The sequence below is a fragment of the Protopterus annectens genome, chromosome 1.part1, assembly GCF_019279795.1.
Source record: "Protopterus annectens isolate FY-2018-M chromosome 1.part1, PAN1.0, whole genome shotgun sequence".
Classification (NCBI taxonomy): domain Eukaryota; kingdom Metazoa; phylum Chordata; order Ceratodontiformes; family Protopteridae; genus Protopterus; species Protopterus annectens.
In genome coordinates this window covers 966,783,932-966,801,948 of record NC_056726.1, presented here as the reverse complement: position 1 = coordinate 966,801,948, position 18,017 = coordinate 966,783,932, and the positions used below count along the sequence as shown (strand labels likewise).

Below are 18,017 nucleotides of genomic sequence, written 5' to 3'. Positions count from 1 at the left end.
AGGGTATCTAGAAGCCTAGAGGGTGGTTTTGTTGGGAACACACATTCTTTAGATACCACTGTAGCGTCCTCATGTGCATCCTGGCTAGTGGCAGCATAGGTTTACTGACTGACATAAGGCCCAGAAGTCACATGAACTGCCTGGCTGACAGTTGGTGGGCCTGGAGAAGGTCCTGGAAGTGGTTGATTAAGGAAGCCACTTTGTCTTGAGGAAGGAAGGCCTTCATCAGGTCTGTCCGAATCCTGCATCCCAGGAAGATTTTGTCCTGCTCTGGTGAAAGGGATGATTTGGCAAGGTTGAGTGTGAACCCCAATCCTTGTAGCAGAGACATGGAGAACTGCAGATGGTTTTGGAGGGTGTTTTCCTTTTCTGCAAGAATAAGAATATCATCCATGTAGGGGTAGATTTGAATGTCCTTGGTCCTGCAGTAGGCTATGGTGGGAACTAGGCATTTGGTGAAGTCCTTGGGTGCAGTGGATAAACCAAAGGGCAAGGCAGTAAACTGAGAGGACAGAGCCCAACAAAACATAAGTATTTTCTGTGGGCAAGATGTATGGGGATGTGAAGGTAGGCCTCCTTCAGGTCCAGAGTGGCCATGAATGCTCTGGGTGGCAGTAGTGGAAATAGGGTTTGGAGGGATAGCATTCTGAAAGAAGGGACTTTTAAAAAGAGGTTTAGGAAGGATAAATCCAGGATTGGCCTCCATGGTCCGTCCTTTTGTTGTACTAGGAACAGTCTTGAGTAGAAACCTTTTCCTTCCTGGCCTGATGGGACAGGTTCTATGGTTCACTGAGCCAATAGGTCATGGATAATGTGAGGAATTTGTTGAAGGTGGTTCTTGGGTGGGAATGGAATGCCCTGTGGTGTGGGCCTTTCCTGCCAGGATAGGAAATACCCCTTTTCTACTATAGCCAGAACCCAGCAGTCTGAGGTGATAACTTTCCAAAGGGGCAGACAGTGGGAGAGATGGGATGAAAGGTGGAGGTGTGCAAGGCAGTCACGCATTATTGGCATTGTTTCTGTCCTGGAAGGACCGTCTGTGGGTAGGCTGAGAAGAGGTAGGCCTAGAACAGGTTTGCCTCCTGGTTCCTTTCCTATGCCTGGAAGATGAAGGGGGGGTGCTTCTGACATAGGTGGTCTTAGCCGGGTAGCTGCTGTGGAATTTTGGCACTGGAGATACCAAAAGGTGTTTAATATCTTGGAGTTCCTTGCTGTTCTCCTGAAGGTTCTTAAACAATTCTGCAGCTTGTTTACCAAACAGGAGGTTTTGATCTAGCTGGGCATCTAGAATTTTGAATTTGAAGTCGTCAGGCAATGGTTAGAGCCTAAGCCATGAATACCTGCGAAGCACAGATGCAGATACAACAGATCTAGCAGAGGCCTCTGCTGCATCATAACTGCATCTAATCAAGTGCCTGGCTACCTGGGATACCAGGGTCAGTTCAGATGCTACTTCTGTCTTGTTGGGACAGTCAAGCAAGGAGGACAGTAGAGTTGAAGCTTGGGATACCAGATCCAAGGCATACTTAACCACATAGGTTTGGTAATTAATGGTCCTAAAGGCCAGGGTGGATGGAAGTATAAACCTTCTTGCCCAGTCTGTCCATAATCTTTCTATCATTGTCAGTAGGTAGAAAAGACGAAGATGGACATCAATCTACATTGTTTGTCTGGGGCAACAGCTATCACAGCAGGGTCCACCAAGTTTCACTAGAAATTTGTGGTCATCAGGCACCTTGTAGAAATGATCAGGTCTCTTTGGAGCAGGTAGCTGAGAATCAGGATTTTCTGAGGCTGATGCAAATACATATAGGTATGCAGTGGGGGGGGGGGGTGACTGACTGGAACGAAGATTCAACCTGCAACAGCTCAAAATATCTTTTTCAAGTTTCTGTCATTTGGGAAGTATCCCATTTATAATATTCTTTCTTTTTAGTAATGGTCTCTCCAAATGTAATGTCTTCTGAAGGGGAGTCTCCCACTATGGATTCCTTATCTGGGGAATAGTATTCCAGGGGGGAGGCTATTTGGGATGAGTAAGTTAAAAGACTCATCCAAGGAAGAGGAAAAGGCCTCTTCTTCTTCTTCCTGAGAAATGTAAGGGAGGATTGAGGTTGCTGAGGCAGGTCTTCGGCTAAGCACTGGAATAGTGGGAGGTGAGGAGGCCGAGGGTCTAAGGGCCATGAAGGTAAAGGTGTACATGACTGACAGGTTGCCCCCTCAGGAGAGGTAGATAAATGTTTGATCTTTTGTTTTCTTTTTAAAGGGGTAGTTTTGGGAGAGAGAGAGAGAAGGCCTAGTTTCCGGGGCCTGACCTAAAGCAGAAGACTCAGATTCCTGTATCCCAGATGGGCATCTGATAGAGCCTGGTTTCCCCTCCACTTCGGTAGCAACAGACATCTGAGCAACCTCCGCGAATGTGCCAGCCAGCCCTTCAGAAGCGGTTTCCTCGAGAGGAGATGCCAAAGTAGACGGCTCTAGCAGATGTCCCTCAACCCCTATATCGGCGGTTGGCGAGGTGTCCAATGACGGAAAGGCAGAGGTAGGCTGTGAAAGCTTGGCCTTTTTTCTTGGTGGTTCCACCTGGGCAGCCGACACTGGGTCCATCCTTAATGCTAACTTTTTAAGCCTCTGATTTTCCAAATATAAATTGAGGGCAGCCAGACATTTTCTAAGCATTTTGGGGATGAAGGAGGCATGGGCGTGTTCCCAGCCTAAGCAGAATACGCAACGGTCATGGGAGTCCTTATGCAGAATTTGACGTCTACATCCACATTTAACCTTCTTAGTGGTCATCAGCTAAGAACAAACAAGCAAACCAAGCTCAAACGATAAATAAAATTTTAGAATTCCCCAATGAGGTACTTAGCTTTAGAAGTCTTGAAGGTAGAGGAGCAATGCAATCGATCTCACGTTTGACTGTGGAAGAAAAGTTCTGAGGTCTGTGCGTGCAGATGTCACATTTAAGGTCCCTGGTTTATGGCCCATGTGTGACATCCCACGCACTAACAGCAACCAGGCTTAAGCTTTTATATATGAGCCGACGTTTGGGCCATCAGGCAGGGAATCCCACAGTAAGAATACTGCAACATGGAAATAGAAGGACATCTGAAAGGAACAGACTGTACTAATTTTACAAAAACACAAATAAGCAACTTGACTTGTGTTCCACAGCAGAATGTGCTAATTGAAATAGTATAGCGTGTGCATGCTCCAAAGCTGACCATGAGAAATCAGCCAAAACTTGTATTAGTACAGATAAAATCATACCAGCAGAAAAAAATAATCCTGACAAAACTGTGACAGAAGGGCAAAGTATTAAAAACTGGAGACAGTCGAGTGTTTTTGGAAAATGATTACTCATCATACAGAAGGCAGAAGAGAAGCAAATTTATCCCAGCAATCAGAAAATGTTGAAAGGAAAGTGTGAGATTCAAGCTGCTGTATCCCAGCTGGCTTAATTTTTTTTTTCCCTGGAGGATCAAAAACATTTTTTTGCTACAGAACAGGCTAAGGAAGAAATACAAAAGTTAACCCAACAAAAAGTGAGATCAAACAGAAGGGGAATCTGCTTCTCATTTTCCTGATAATAAAGCTCATACAGACTCTGCCAGTGAACCTTTTCCAGTGTACCAAAGGGAAATGCTTGAGACACAGAAAAAAAAAATGCAGAAGCTGACTAGAAGACTCAGCAGTACCTTGGACTTGAACCAGAGTCTGGTGTTGGGAGATGGAGATGTATAGGAAGTAGACCAGCAACACTGAAATTAGTGAATACATGTGTATAAAGTATCAATCACACTGGTAAAATACGGGTTTGCAAGAAAAAGTGGTGAGAAAGACTGGACTCATGTTGACTTCATTAAACTTGTGGATGGACTGTAAAACACATATCAATGTTTAGGAAAATACTACAATGGGGAAAAAAAAAAACTACAAATAATTTTTGTTCTTAACTGTATTTGTATAAAACACAATATAAACTACATGTTACACCGTAAAGCAGTTTTGTTAGTGAGTGGTATCGTTAATGTGGGGGTAAGGATGAATCTTTTCAGTAATTGTTGTATGTAATAAAGATATTAAAGTAAACAAGTACTTTATTTTTAAGAAATACAAGCATTACAAATTAAAAACAGAAAAATTAAATACAAGCATTACAATTTAAAAAGAGAAAAATGCTGGACAAAGACAATTTTATCTTAATATGCTGTAATCTAGGGCTACTGGGTAGGAGATGGGGTGTAAAAGTGCACTGATTATATGTTCATACGCACTGAATAAAATAAAAATAAAATAAAATGATTATATTATATGCAGAGTTGAGAAGTTATCTCTTATTTTTGCATAGGTGAATGACTGGATCAATGCCCTTGGCTTAATATAAAAACAAGTGTTTTCTGTAAGCAAGCAGGCTTCAAACATAAGAAAATGATGAATCCCATGAGAAATGCGAAGTTGCTTGCATATGTAATGATATTGTCTTGTCTTTTTTTTTTCTTATTTAGCAAATGTTCCATGTGAGTCAAGAAGTCTCCCACTAAATGCAGCTGTACATTCTGCTATGTTTTTATTGAGATGAGCTGACTGCTGGTGCAAGCAATTAATTTAGAGACGTTTGAGCACTGTTTTGTGAGAGAAATAAAAAAAAAGGTACAAAGGCAAGCACTTCAGTAAAAAATAAAGTTTGAAATTATTGGAAGTGAATAAGAGACAGCAGCTTCACTAGCAATATTAATACTTCAGTGCATTTAATAGAACAGTGCACAATTTAGTTTTATTTAAAGACAGCCAGTGTACTTTTTCTTAAGGCTAAAAGTTAAAGTTTTCTGAAAGCATAGAAGCTGTTTTTTCACATCTGGGAGGGGAACACAGATAAGAAAAGAATAGATGGCAATCAGTGGCAGCACAGGCTGTAACATGTTTTAGCATGGGTAACCTTAACTTTAGGTTAGGTAATGCCATATACGGGCAGCTGTAGATATGGGGCAACTGTTCTTATCAAGAGGGTTAAACTTCATTTCTTAAGACATATGTAACTTAGCGTGTTTGTTTTTTGTTTTAAGTTAATAGGTTATGGGAGTGTTCTGAAAATGTATTTGGTCTTCTGTTTGAGGGTTTTCATTAAAAAAAGTCATGAAAACTGACAAAGCTTAAATGGAGATGACAAGAAGCAACTGTATAAAATATCAACTTGACAGTGTGTGCATGTAACACAAAAGTTGGAAATACACATTCAAAAACATTTGTCACATATAAGATGTAGGAATAATAACTTACTTGCACAATGGCAACTATGTATATTATTTTGGAATGTAAATTGCCTTACAGGTATAGACAAAAAAAAAAAAAATAATAATAAAGAGTACTGAATTATATTAAGAAATGCAGAATGCAAATAGCAGTGCAGCAGAAGATATGTTTGAAAAGAAATGGGCACAAGAATTTGATAAAGGATTTCAGGATGGATATTCAGCAGAATATCAGGAATAAAGGAAACGGGGACTAATTATACTAACTGGTAGAGGAGCTCCAATACTGACAGAAGAGAAAAAAAATAATAAGAGTAGATTTGTGGTAGTTAAGGGGCTACCAGCAAAGGAAGATTACACTGGCATATATGTATATTCTACCAGACACTGCTATTATAGAGCTTTTACAAATTTTGAGAGAAATAATCAGCTTTCAGCAGGGATTATTACTTACAGGTGGTGACTGGAAATTATTTGCAACAGTGAGGATGTATCCAGAGACCCAGAAGGGAAAATATAACAAAAGGGTGTATATATTTCTGAAGTAATGTATGAAAATATTTGCTATGGAAGACCCAAAGTCAGTAGTAGGAACTTTAAGAGAATTTACATGTTATTTCCCAAAGTACAATAAGTGGGCTAGACTAAACAGAAATTATATTTCACAGGAGCATGTGTATTTAATTGAAAGCTTCGACACACATCCAATAATAATTTCAGATCATGCACCAATAAAAGCCAAGGTAAAAATGCACATGGTAACCAAGTAACTTTAAAGTATTGTAGAATAAGGGGAATCTCACAGAAGAAGAAGTGCATCTGCAGAACGCTAAAGAGTAAATAAGGGAATATATCTTGGTAATATGCTGAGTTTAGAAAGATGGTTGTTAATCACCATTTTTTTGATAACTCCACACCACAAACATTTTTAGCACAACAGCTTAGGCAACAGAAAGTAGAAAGGGCTGTCACCACACTTATGGACCCTTTAACAATAAAAATAACCAGAGATGCTGTAGAGGTACTAGATATATTTCAGAACTTTTACGAAAATTTGTATAAACCAGAGAAATAAGGAAATCAAGAAAGAGTACAATTAGAAATGCTTTAAAAGGCTTCAGTATGTCAAGGTTAGAGGTACAGTGGATATAAAAAGTGTATACATCCCTGTTAAAATGCCAGGTTTGGTGATATAAAAAATAAGACCACAATAAATCATTTCAAAACTTTTCCTACCTTTAATTTGACCTATAACCTGCACAATTTAATTGAAAAAGAAACAAATGTTAGGGGAATAAATATAAAAATAAAAAACACAAAATAAGCTGGTTGCATAAGTGTGCACATCCTTAAACTAATACTTTGTTGAAGCGCCTTTTGATTTAATTACAGCATTCAGTCTTCTTGGGTACACACCTGCCATCCATTAAAGAGACTCTTATTAACCCCAAATAAAGTTCAGCTGTCCTAGTAGGACTTTCCTGACATTTACTCAGTTGCTTGCTACAGCAAAAGCCATGGTTTGCAGAGAGCTTACAAAGCATCAAAGGGATCTCATGCTTGAAAAGTATCAGTCAGGAGAAGGGTACAAAAAAATTTCCACAGCATTGGATATACCATGTAACACAGTGAAGATGGTCATCAAAAAGTGGAGAAAATATGGGACAACAGTGACATTGCAAAGAACTGGACATCCCTCCAAAACTGATGAAAAGACACAAAAACTGGTCAGGGAGGCTGCCAAGAGATCTACAGCAGCACTGAAGGATCTGCAGGAATTTCTGGCAAGTACTGGTTCTGTACTACATGTGACAACAATCTCCCATATTCTCCATATGTCTGGGCTATGGGGTAGGGCTATAAGATGGAAGCCTTTTCCTACACAGAAGAACACCCAGGTCCAACTAAAATTTGCAAAACAATACATCAAGTCTCCCAAAAGCATGCGGGAAAATGTGTTATGGTCTGATGAGACCAACACTGAACCTTCTGGCCACAATTCCAAAAGGTACATTTGGCACAAAAACAACACTTTGCATCACCAAAAGAATACCATCCCCAAGGTGAAGCATGGTGGTGGCAGTATCATGCTTTGGAGTTGCTTTTCTTCAGCTGGAACTGGGGCTTCAGCCAAGGTGGAGGGAATTATGAACAGTTACAAATACCAGTCACTTTTGGCCCAATATTTTCAGCTTTCTAGCAGACGCCTTATGGTTAAGAGGAATTTCACCTTTCAACATGACAATGACCCCAAGCATACATCCAAATCAACAAAAGAATGGCTTCACCAGAAGAAAATTAAAGTTTTGGAATAGCCCAGCCAAAGCCCAGACCTAAATCCAATAGAAAATCTGTGGCGTGACCTGAAGAGGACTGTGCACAAGAGATGCCCTCGTAATCTTGACAGAATTGGAGCACTTTTGCAAGGAAGAGTGGGCAAATATTGCCAAGTCAAGATGTGTCATGCTGATAGACTCCTATCCAAGAAGACTGAATGGTGTAATTAAATCAAAAGGTACTTCAACAAAGTATTAGGTTAAGGGTGTGCACACTTATGCAACAAGCGTATTGTACTTTTTGTATTTTTTCCCCTAACAGAGTTGTTTGTTTTTCAACTGAATTGTACAGATTATAGGTCACATTAAAGGTGGGAAAAGTTTTGAAATGATTTATTGTGGTCTCATTTTTTATATTACAAACAGGGGTGTGTAAACTTTTTATATCCACTGTAGATGAGGCTCAATAATTAACAGTTAAGACAGAAGAAGATGAGATAAAAATGGAGATGTATAACCAAAGTTTGAAGGGAAGAAAGTGATAACGATCTGGAAGGTTTTGTTTAACAATATTTTAAAAGGAGGGAAAGCAAGAACATCTTGGAATAAAGCTGTAATGGCCCTATCCCCTGTACTCTGCCCCTACAGGCTTTTGAGGGGAAATCTATGCCTGGCATACAGGGCATTGTCAGACCCCACTCTGATGGGCCTCCTTCATATCCACAAAACAAACAGTACCAGAATTATCCATTCTAAAGACTTAAACCTTGCCTGTGATACAAATAGGACCTGCTGGACAGATCGGTATATACCCAGAGAATAGCCAGTCTATGGAACAGGCTCTTCATCCATGTGAAGCAGAGTTCCTCCCTAACCCAATTCAAGCGCAACTTGGACAACTGGGTGGGAAACTGGAAATTCATCCCTGGTTTGGCACCTATGTCTCTAATGGAAACAGGTAACCTGCAAATGATTCATCTCACAGGCCCATGCTTACACTTATCAAGGGTATCAGAACTTGTCAGAGATTTGGGATGCATGGCTAGGCTTAAAAAGGCCCTCATAGTCATTAGCCTATTAAACATCTATAAACCTATAATACCTAAAGACAGTAAAGCCCCAGCTTCACACAGACCTATTTCAATTTTAAACCATGATTACAAAGTGTTTATGTGTATACTAGCTAAAAGAATGGCAAAAGTGTTGTCAAAATGTGGTTTTCTGGAGGGGAGGCAAACATTTGACAATCTTAACAGAACAATGATGGAGGAAAGCAATATGTAAGAAAAATCCCACTTTTGTTGATGGGTCTTTATGCAGAGAAAGCATTTGACAAAAGAAGCCGGGATTTTATGAACAGGGCAGTGGAAGTATTTACATTCCCTGATACAATCATATGATTAATTAGGAAGATATATAAGGGAAAGGAGACCAAACTTAATGTTGGAAGGTTCCTCTCTGATAAGCTGCGTCTGAACAAAAGAATCAAGCAGGGTGTCCTCTTTCCTTTATTTGCTTTATATTATGAGCCATTGGCAAAGAAAATAAGAGACTCAGAAATTCAAAGATACAATTGGCATGGTAATTAAGAAAAGTTGGCTTTATTTCCAAATGATATTATTCTGTATCTGATAACTCCAGAAAAGGACAGTGCACTGCTGTGGAACATTTCCAGAAAGTTTCCAGTCTTTTGGATATATCAACTTAATGAAGACAAAACAAAAGCTATAGCTATAAATTATGTAACCACAATGAATTGGTTCACCAATACCCATATTTATGGGAACATGATAAGATGAAGTATTTAGGAATATGGATTAAAAACGCTTCTGTTATGGTAACTAAGGATATGTGGGAAGAGACTAAACAAAAGATAATACAAAACTAAAAAAAAACTGGAAGCTCTTGTTTATGGCTCATAGCAGTGAAATTGTTTTCAGCCCCTTTAATTTTATATACAGGTCAGGCACATCAACCAGAGGAGAAGTTGTAGACAATAATTAATACAGTTGAAGGAATTTATCTGTGAGGAGAAGGCAAGGGTCAAGTGGAATAAGGTGATCCTTTCAATAGAATGTGGTTCTTTAGGATTACCTGATTTGAAAGGATATTTCACAGCTACACAGTTAAGGTTCAAATGCATAACACAAGAAGAAAGTCATAATTCAAAGTGGAAAGGGATGATAATGAAGCAGGGGGGATTCAAGAAGTAAGCAGAGAATGGGTTTTGGATGCAGAATCTTAAGGAGAAAAAAAATCCTCATAGAATTTTACATTCTCAAAGTAGCAGAAAATATTCTAAAAACTAGCCAACATGAGAATGAAGAAAGGAGATGTTGCCAATAGAGGTGAGTGCAAATAGGGGTAACAGAGGAGAGGCAAGAGGTGGATGAGTTTTACTGGAGAAAACTTGCAAAGGAACCATGGCACTGTAAGCAAATAACTACAGACAAAGTTAACAGAATGGAATGAGGCCAAGGAAACATCTGGACTGCAGACCAGAGGCTACCTTTCATACCAGTGATTGATATCAGAATATACGCAAAGAGAAAGGGATAGGGGGAATTCTAAGTGAAAGACCTGCTTTGGAAGGGTTTTTAGCTGAATCTAAAACAGAAGCTGGTGTTAAAAAATGGATAATTAGTATGGCATATAAAATATTGTATGATAAGGATAAGAATCAATCAGAGGAGGTTAGATAACTTTGGGTAGAGAGACTGGATAAGCAATTTACAAGGGAACAATGGGAGGACATATGTATGGCTCCCAAGTATGCAACAAAGTTTAGAAGGTTTAGGATTTTTGCTTGGAAGTGCTTGCATACATATTTTTATACTCCAAGCAGACTCCACAGAATTTTTCCACAGGCAGATGGCAAATGTTTGAAGTGTGACGGGGAAGAAAGAGGTAAATGGGAATATATGTTTTAGGACTGTAATGAGTTGGCAGCATTTAAAAAAATCCCTACACAGTACTCTGTCAGAAATATTGGGTGAGCAAATGGATGTAACTAAGGAAATTATTCATTTGAACTGGGACACAGAATCTCAATTGCCTAGATGTAGTAAGGCTTTGTTACGCTTAATTCTGGTGGTTGCCAAAAAAGCAATTACTAGAAAACTGAAATCAAGGTCTAAACTACATGTACTTTAAGTATTGCATATTGTAACAGATAAAAGAACTGGAAGTGTAATGTTTTGAAAACTGAAGGAGCAAACTACATAGAAATACATGGAAATTATAGGAACAATACATGCAGAATAATGTTCTAGAGAAGGAGTGAAGTTTAAGGGAAGGCAGGAATCGACAACTTTATGTAATGATGGGCTGATGATGGTTATAAAAAGCAACATATGTGGTGTATAATGTACGTAACTAGAAACACATTAATATGGTAATTTATGCTTGCTTATGTCTTACGTGATAATTTAACAAAGGTGTTAAAAAAAGACTCAAGCAGCAAAGAGCAATCGATGTTTAACAGAGCTTGCAAGAACTTTTGGGCCTGTTAGCTCAATACACCTCTGCTGTTCATTTCTTTAGTAACAAAATCAACCCTATGACACAGGGCTAAAAAAAAGTTATGTCCATGTCAGAAACATCATCAGTTCTGTATTGTACAGCAAATTTCAAAAGCTAGGAAAATTCACAAACATATGAAAATCATACCCAGGGTAAACTATTTTTTCCTCAACTGCTAATGTAAAGCTGTCCAACAAAAGTAATGTAAAAAGTGACACTGCAAAATCTCTATATACCCAAACATAAAAGGGAATGGACATCACTGGGTTTAAATCCTAAAGGAGAAATTAAATTGTTTCAAAAAAACTGTAAAAATCAAATTTACATTTATCCTGGATACACACTATCCCATCTACATTTCTTCTGAATTTGAAAAGTCATTAAGTTCTCGCTGGTGGCAACAACATCCAAGTAAGAATGCTGATTCAACTCCTTTTGTATAGATTTAGATGCATGAGCAGCAATCATGGAAACTAAATTAGCAAACAAGACTGGCGATTCTGTTCTGCAAACCACCACCACTGGAAACACTCACAGGCCCCCAACAGTCCTGATAGCAGAAAAGCCACAAAGATCAACAGCATCAGCCCAGGCAGAGCACTTTCATCCCCTGGTACTTTTTTCATCAACCATTTTTAGACACAATTGCAAAAATTGCAACATAATCAGCAGCATTAGACTGAGGTAACTTTACACAATCAGCAGAAGCATTAAGCAGTGCTTCCTCCTCAGTACACACCAACCTTACACCTGAAAATCAACCCTCTAGTGCCATCTAGTGTACAAAAAAAGAGTAGGTGAAGTTCCCTGTGCCCTAGCCAAGTTTTCTCTCCCTAATATAAATACCACCTCAGGTCTCCTGAGAAAAGGCTGCTGGCTTGGTGAGACTAACCTAGTCAACACTGCATAAAATAAAATCTGCACACCATTAAGTATTTTTTTTTCTTAACTTAGATGAAATGTTAGTGCATGCTAAAATGTACATCCAAGTTACAGCACAGTACGTTCCTACAGCAACATCAAATGTCATACTGAGAAGAAACTACACCTCCCTCCAACACAGTGACTCTACTTTCCTTCTTAAGAAATTTTAAACAAGTGGATTACGCAAATATGCAAGTACTTACGAAGCATCTGTTTGTAATGAGTTCAAAAAACGTCCCTGCTCCAGATTCAGTCGGTATATTTCAGAACTTTAAAAAAAAAAAAAAAATCACAGGTTAAGTCAATAAACTAAAATGCAGTACTGCAATAATGTAAAACTAAATTAGTCATGAATGAAACAAAAACCAAAGGAAAAGTGCAGCTATGTAAGCAATCAGCAGGCAACAAAAGAATAACCACAGTTGAAAACAGTTAAATTGTCTGCAAATTTAAGAGAAGCTTTCATGAGATGTGATGTGTACAACATATGAAAACTTCATAAAAAGTTTATAAGTTTTATTTTAAGTAAGGGAGGCCATCTTAGCACTGGTAAGAATCTCTATATTAGGTTGGGGCTGCCGTAATAGTTAAGGTATTTATGTCACAGTCAAGGTACAAGGTTTGATTCTCACCTTTGAAGTAAAGTGGCAAGGCTTAAAATGGCCTCCAAGAGCAGTTAGCCTAGTACTTGTCTATGATCCTATAACTGTCACTAGACTCCAAGGTCATTCAGTATGACTGTGTCTCTCTATATGCTGAGACACAACATGTATTTGTGAAGCAAACCTTGCCTAACTTAAGTGGTAGTGGTCTTTCTCACAATCTGTATAACATGCTACAGAGCTCAGCCTGTCAGCAACAATTCTACAAGACTCTCTGTAGTTAGAGGAAACATCTAGTGGTGGATTTTACTTTCTATATTTACATTAACATTCTATATGGAACAGGAAGTTGGAGGGCATCATCCACAAAACCTGGCACGTCACTCTGTTGACTGAAATTCAGTATCAGAAAGTAAAGGAAATATTCTTTCCCTTAAAGTAGTAGTAGGGAGAGAAAAAGATAAATTCTCTAGTGAATACCAGCAAATCTTTTCATGTCCATGTAAAATGAAAGAGAAGTCAATTTTTTTTCTTTCTGTTCTCTTTACCTGTGCAACCTCCTGGAAAAAGACCAACCTACAGCAAGCATACTAATATGGGGCTCAGGATCCCTTTCCCAGCTATGTGAAGCTCTTTCAACTGCCCCCTTCCCCTGAGACCAAATGGAGTGGTTCTCTCTTGTGAGCAGAGCTTCCCTTCAACTGCTGAGGACATGTCTACCTCCTCGTCCTTAGTGACTGTAGGTACTACTACAGGAATGATTGCGGGGGGGGGGGGTTAGCAGTCTAAGTAACCAATTCCAGCCACAGCACAGTCACCCATCAGCGGCTGAGGCACAACTGGAGTTGGCTTGACACAAAAGACTTCCTGACTACTTTCTTCTTCTTGTGGACAGGGGAAGGGAGAACCATGGATACTAGTAATTACTTCATAGATTCAGCTGAGAATGAAGCACTCAAGACAGGCAGTACCACCTGAAAGAAATGGTAAAGCTTTAAAATGTCAACAGGTGGTTCTGCGTTAAGTAAATCACTGGCAATCCCCCAAAAGCATTATATCCTACCTCAACACACAAAACCTACAAAAACCTATATGAAAAAAACAGATTTAGTCTGTTCACACAATCATTCACATACTAAATTTCATCTATAAGTAGCAACAGTCTATAAACATTTGTTTTCTAACACAAACTAAAAATTATGACAGAAAAAAGACAAAGGGCCGGATTCACGAAACCTCCGTGTAAGACCTAATATGTCTTACTTGGAGGCTGCAGTTGAACGGTATGACGTCAGCATGCCATGCATATTCATGAGGACATGCTGAATCATACCCTAGGCTAACACGGTCCATGTAGGAAAGCAGGGGGCGTGTCCGAATGCCGAGTACTGCAAAGGGACACGCCCCCAGAAGAGTCAGAGGCCTGAAAGTAAACAGCCACGAGCGAGTCCTTAGAAATGTCAAGGAACACAACACCACACATCCCCACAGACTAAACCCTACTGAAAAATGTGTAAAACGTAAAAATAGCAGTTTCATTTTTTTTTTTATAAATTTCAAAAATGTTTGCTCGCATTTGCGTGGGTATGCCCTTCGCTCAGCCACAGTTAGCAGACATTGAAAAGCATATAAGATCTACATATGCAAATTAAGCCAAGTAGCAATAGTGTAGCGGTAGAGACGTTGGCCAAAGAGGAGGTAGTCACGGTTCGAGACCCCACAACATCATTCACCATTTTTATTTAAATAAGTATGAAACAATCCCCTGACATATATATATATATATATATATATATATATATATATATATATATATATATAACTATAATTTAAGTAAAATGTAATGAAATGGGACATGTATTTGTGAAGAAATCCAACAGAATAATTTATAAAAAAGGATTATAATTGCCCATAGCTGAGCAATGCTTTAGCAAGCTGCATATGAGTGCCCGTAGGTGAGCAGCACTTTAACAAGCTGCATATGAGTGCCCGTAGGTGAGTAGCGCCTTAACAAGCTGCATATGAGTGCCTGGAGGTGAGCAGCGCTTTAACAAGCTTAATATGAGTGCCCGTAGCTCAGCAGTGTTTCACCCAGCGTAATATGAGTGCTCATAGCTAAATAACGCGTTACCCAGCGTAAGCCGTTTGCGCGGAGCTGCGCAGCGCGCCAACCAGCTTACCGGCGGGCAACATTGGGCAAGCTGTATCAAAGCCGCCTTTACACAGACACACCTCCTAGCCTGTCTAGACAGTAGTAAAATAAAAAAAGCAATGCCAAGGGTCGAACCCAGGATACTGTGCACCACAGTCAATGTACTGAACCACTAAGCCATGACAGTTGTACTGAGAAATACAGTATTAGCATATATATGGAATGAATGAAAATAGAACCATGACAAAGCAGGTTTGCTTTAAGCTGATAAATATCCAAAATGGCCAATCAGAGATAAGTGTGGGAAAACCGGCATATATAAGCCCCATAGGCGGGAATACACACCATAACTGATTGTGGTACCCATTTGCAGTAAGGATGGCAGGTGCAGGAGAGGAAAATCGCTTTAGAGCACAAAGGTGGGGTGTTGAGGAGTCAAAATATATGGTTTGGCTCCTAGTCCATGATCATGAAGCACAACTCATGCAAGGCCAGGTTCAATGGGGAGCGTACAAGGCAGAGACGTGAAACCGGTTGGCACATGATCTCACCAGTGCCACAGGCATTCCGAGGACTGGTGAACAGGTCCCGTCACCTCCATGCGGACCTGAAGCGACGTAAGGAGGACCAACTGAACCGTTGGATCCAGGAGGCCTGCCAAATGCCCAATGCCCCACTACTGAGTAAGTATCCATGTAATTACATATGCAAGAAATGCTATCCTAGCCTATAGTATGGAGAGGTATGTTCCAATATTCCTTCATTTATATTACAGCTGCAGGTGTCCGTTCCGCGAATCGGCGAGCCTATGCTGATAGGCTGCTGAGGTTGCGCCACCAGGCAGGTTAGTAATTATTTAGCTGGTATTGTTATAGAATACAAGTGAGACAGATTGTAAAAGAGTTCATTGTTGTAACCCAGTAATAAAGGTGAAATAAGCCTAGAATAAAGATTCTGCTAGTATTGTATGAATAGATAAGTGATGCAGCCTGGAAAAGAGTGTATTGCAATCCAGTAATAAAGATTAAACAAGTCTCAAATAGAGTTTCCACCTGTATTGTAATATCAGATAATCAACAAAGGATAGACAAGTGTCGAATACATCCTTGTAAATTCTGCCATATGAAATAAGTGAGTCAGCTGGAAAGGATTGTTGTAACCCAGTAATAAATGTTAATAAAGCCTAGAATTAAGTACCATTCTGAAATGTAAATATAAAATAAGTGAGAGAGTGTGAGAAAGACAGTTTGAAGCTACCAAAAAAGCTGTAATAAGTCTGGAATAAAGGTATACTGCAGTCACTACATAATATGAAATGAATGAGACAGCCACAACCAAAGAGTGTAATGTCCTAATTAAAGTACAGAACCTGGACTGTGTCCGTCCCACAATTTGGACATGTTGCTGTACCCTTGCATTATGGAGATAGTATGGTTGTATGAAATGCTGAACATCCACAGTTGTCTAGAGCCATAAAATCAAATGTAGCAGGATGCTGTACCTGAACACAGCCAGATATGAACATATATGAATAAAAATAGAATGTATATTAATGTAGCAGTAACATCCCCATCACCAACATTCCTAAGGTTACATACAGGAAACTGTACTAACACATGTAGGGGATATACATCTGCATCTACTAGTAATGTACAGTATATGTATAGGTAGTGTAAGTTGTTAATGTAATATTTCTCCACCCTACCCTATTTTCACAAATTATGCCATTCCACACCAAACTGGGTATGTGTATTCACAATTAATTCCCATGGACATTTGTCCTGTTGGTTCATACATATCTGCATGTATGTTGATGCATGTGCCCTGTTCACATATCCAAACCTGATGGCCTGTTGCCACCAATCAACCCTACACGCTGTTGGAATGTGCACTGTTGTTCTAAATATGCATGTGTTATGCTTGCTGCTCAATGTTCGGAATTCATGGGTGTTTGGTTAATGGAAATACTGATGCATACTGTTACAACTAATTTTGAATGGTGTTGTTTGTTACTAACCCAAAATGCCATAAAATACTGCTAAACATAGGACAACAGGGAAGGCGGGTTCCAGCAGACCCACCTCTCCCACCTCAGCTGGCGAGTGCACCTGGCACCAGTGCCCAGGCCGGGACCTCCTCCTCCGGTGGCCCTGTGCCACCTTCGGGTGGAAGCGCTGCAGGAGATGGGGCTCGTCCCCCCTCTGCAAGCGTGGCCGGAGGAGAGCCTCCACTCACCCTCCATAGGGTCCGGTCTGTGGTGCGTAGTGAGATCAGGTGTTCTGTGACTGATCCCCTATGCCAGCTCGAGGCGAGAGTGGCGCAACTCACGGGTGTGCCTGCCCGTCCTATCCAGCCCCCAGCACAGCCCCGGCCTGGGCTGTGAAGGCGCAGTGGTAACTGCCCATGGGTGGGGATCTCAGTTCCACTGTTGCCATCTGTGGGCTCATGGGCTCGCGATACCCAAACATCCGTCCCAGTCAATTGTGTTTACCCACCACGTGTCATACTCCGCCCCTGTATGCATCTCGTTTGTCTTGTCTGTTAACCTCCCCAACCTACCTCCCCAAATATACCTACTTCCTGTACCTCACATTCCACTCTCACCTGAAACAAAAATAAAAAAGGGCACTTTGTTCCCACAAAAAAATTACGCCCCATACATAGCTGCCCAATTCGCACACATGTCCGCTGGACATGTAAACTGATAATTCTAATTGGCAGTACAACATATTTTGTTGTCCTCACCCCTCTCTCAGGGGTGGAAGGTTTCAAATTTCACACCAAATTTCAAACATATGCACAGCTGTTACTGATAAAGAAATGGGCAGCTATGGACCTTCCCTACATCCTTCCTGCACATCCCGAGCTTGTTTTCCTACTGTCCTACCCTCTTTGTGCCCCCTTTTTCACCACTTTCCTATTTCCCCATTTTCTTTTCTTTAAAAGAAAATAGCACGGTTGTTAGCGGGAGTAAGCACTTTTAAGCAGTAGTCAGCGGGTGTGCGCTTGTGTGCGCTTAGCTAAGCGTAGATAAGCGTAGCTAAGCTTCGCGCAAACTCACGCAAACCCGCTTACAACTGCTTAAAAGTGCCTTAGTCACTCTGTATGACAAGGCCTGTAGTCTGCTCATCAGCAAAATAAAATACCCCTGTCAGTCTCGAACCCCGCACCTTGGAAACACTAGTCTGCATGAATTACCACTGAGCCACAGCAGATATACAAGAACTTGGTGCTGAAAGAAATATATCATGAAATACAAGTAGTGAATGTAAATGGAAAATAGGAAGGC

At 40.2% G+C, this 18,017-nt stretch overlaps 1 protein-coding gene across 1 annotated transcript in view; it reads right to left on the bottom strand.

Annotated features, from left to right (window-relative positions):
* Nucleotides 1-18,017, bottom strand: part of NOL10 (nucleolar protein 10) — a 1,716,803-nt gene that overhangs the window by 1,219,471 nt on the left and 479,315 nt on the right. Inside the window, exon 7 of the mRNA XM_044079305.1 lies at nt 12,178-12,243. Within this exon, the coding sequence (XP_043935240.1) occupies nt 12,178-12,243 (66 nt within the window). The remainder of the gene's footprint in view (nt 1-12,177; nt 12,244-18,017) is intronic.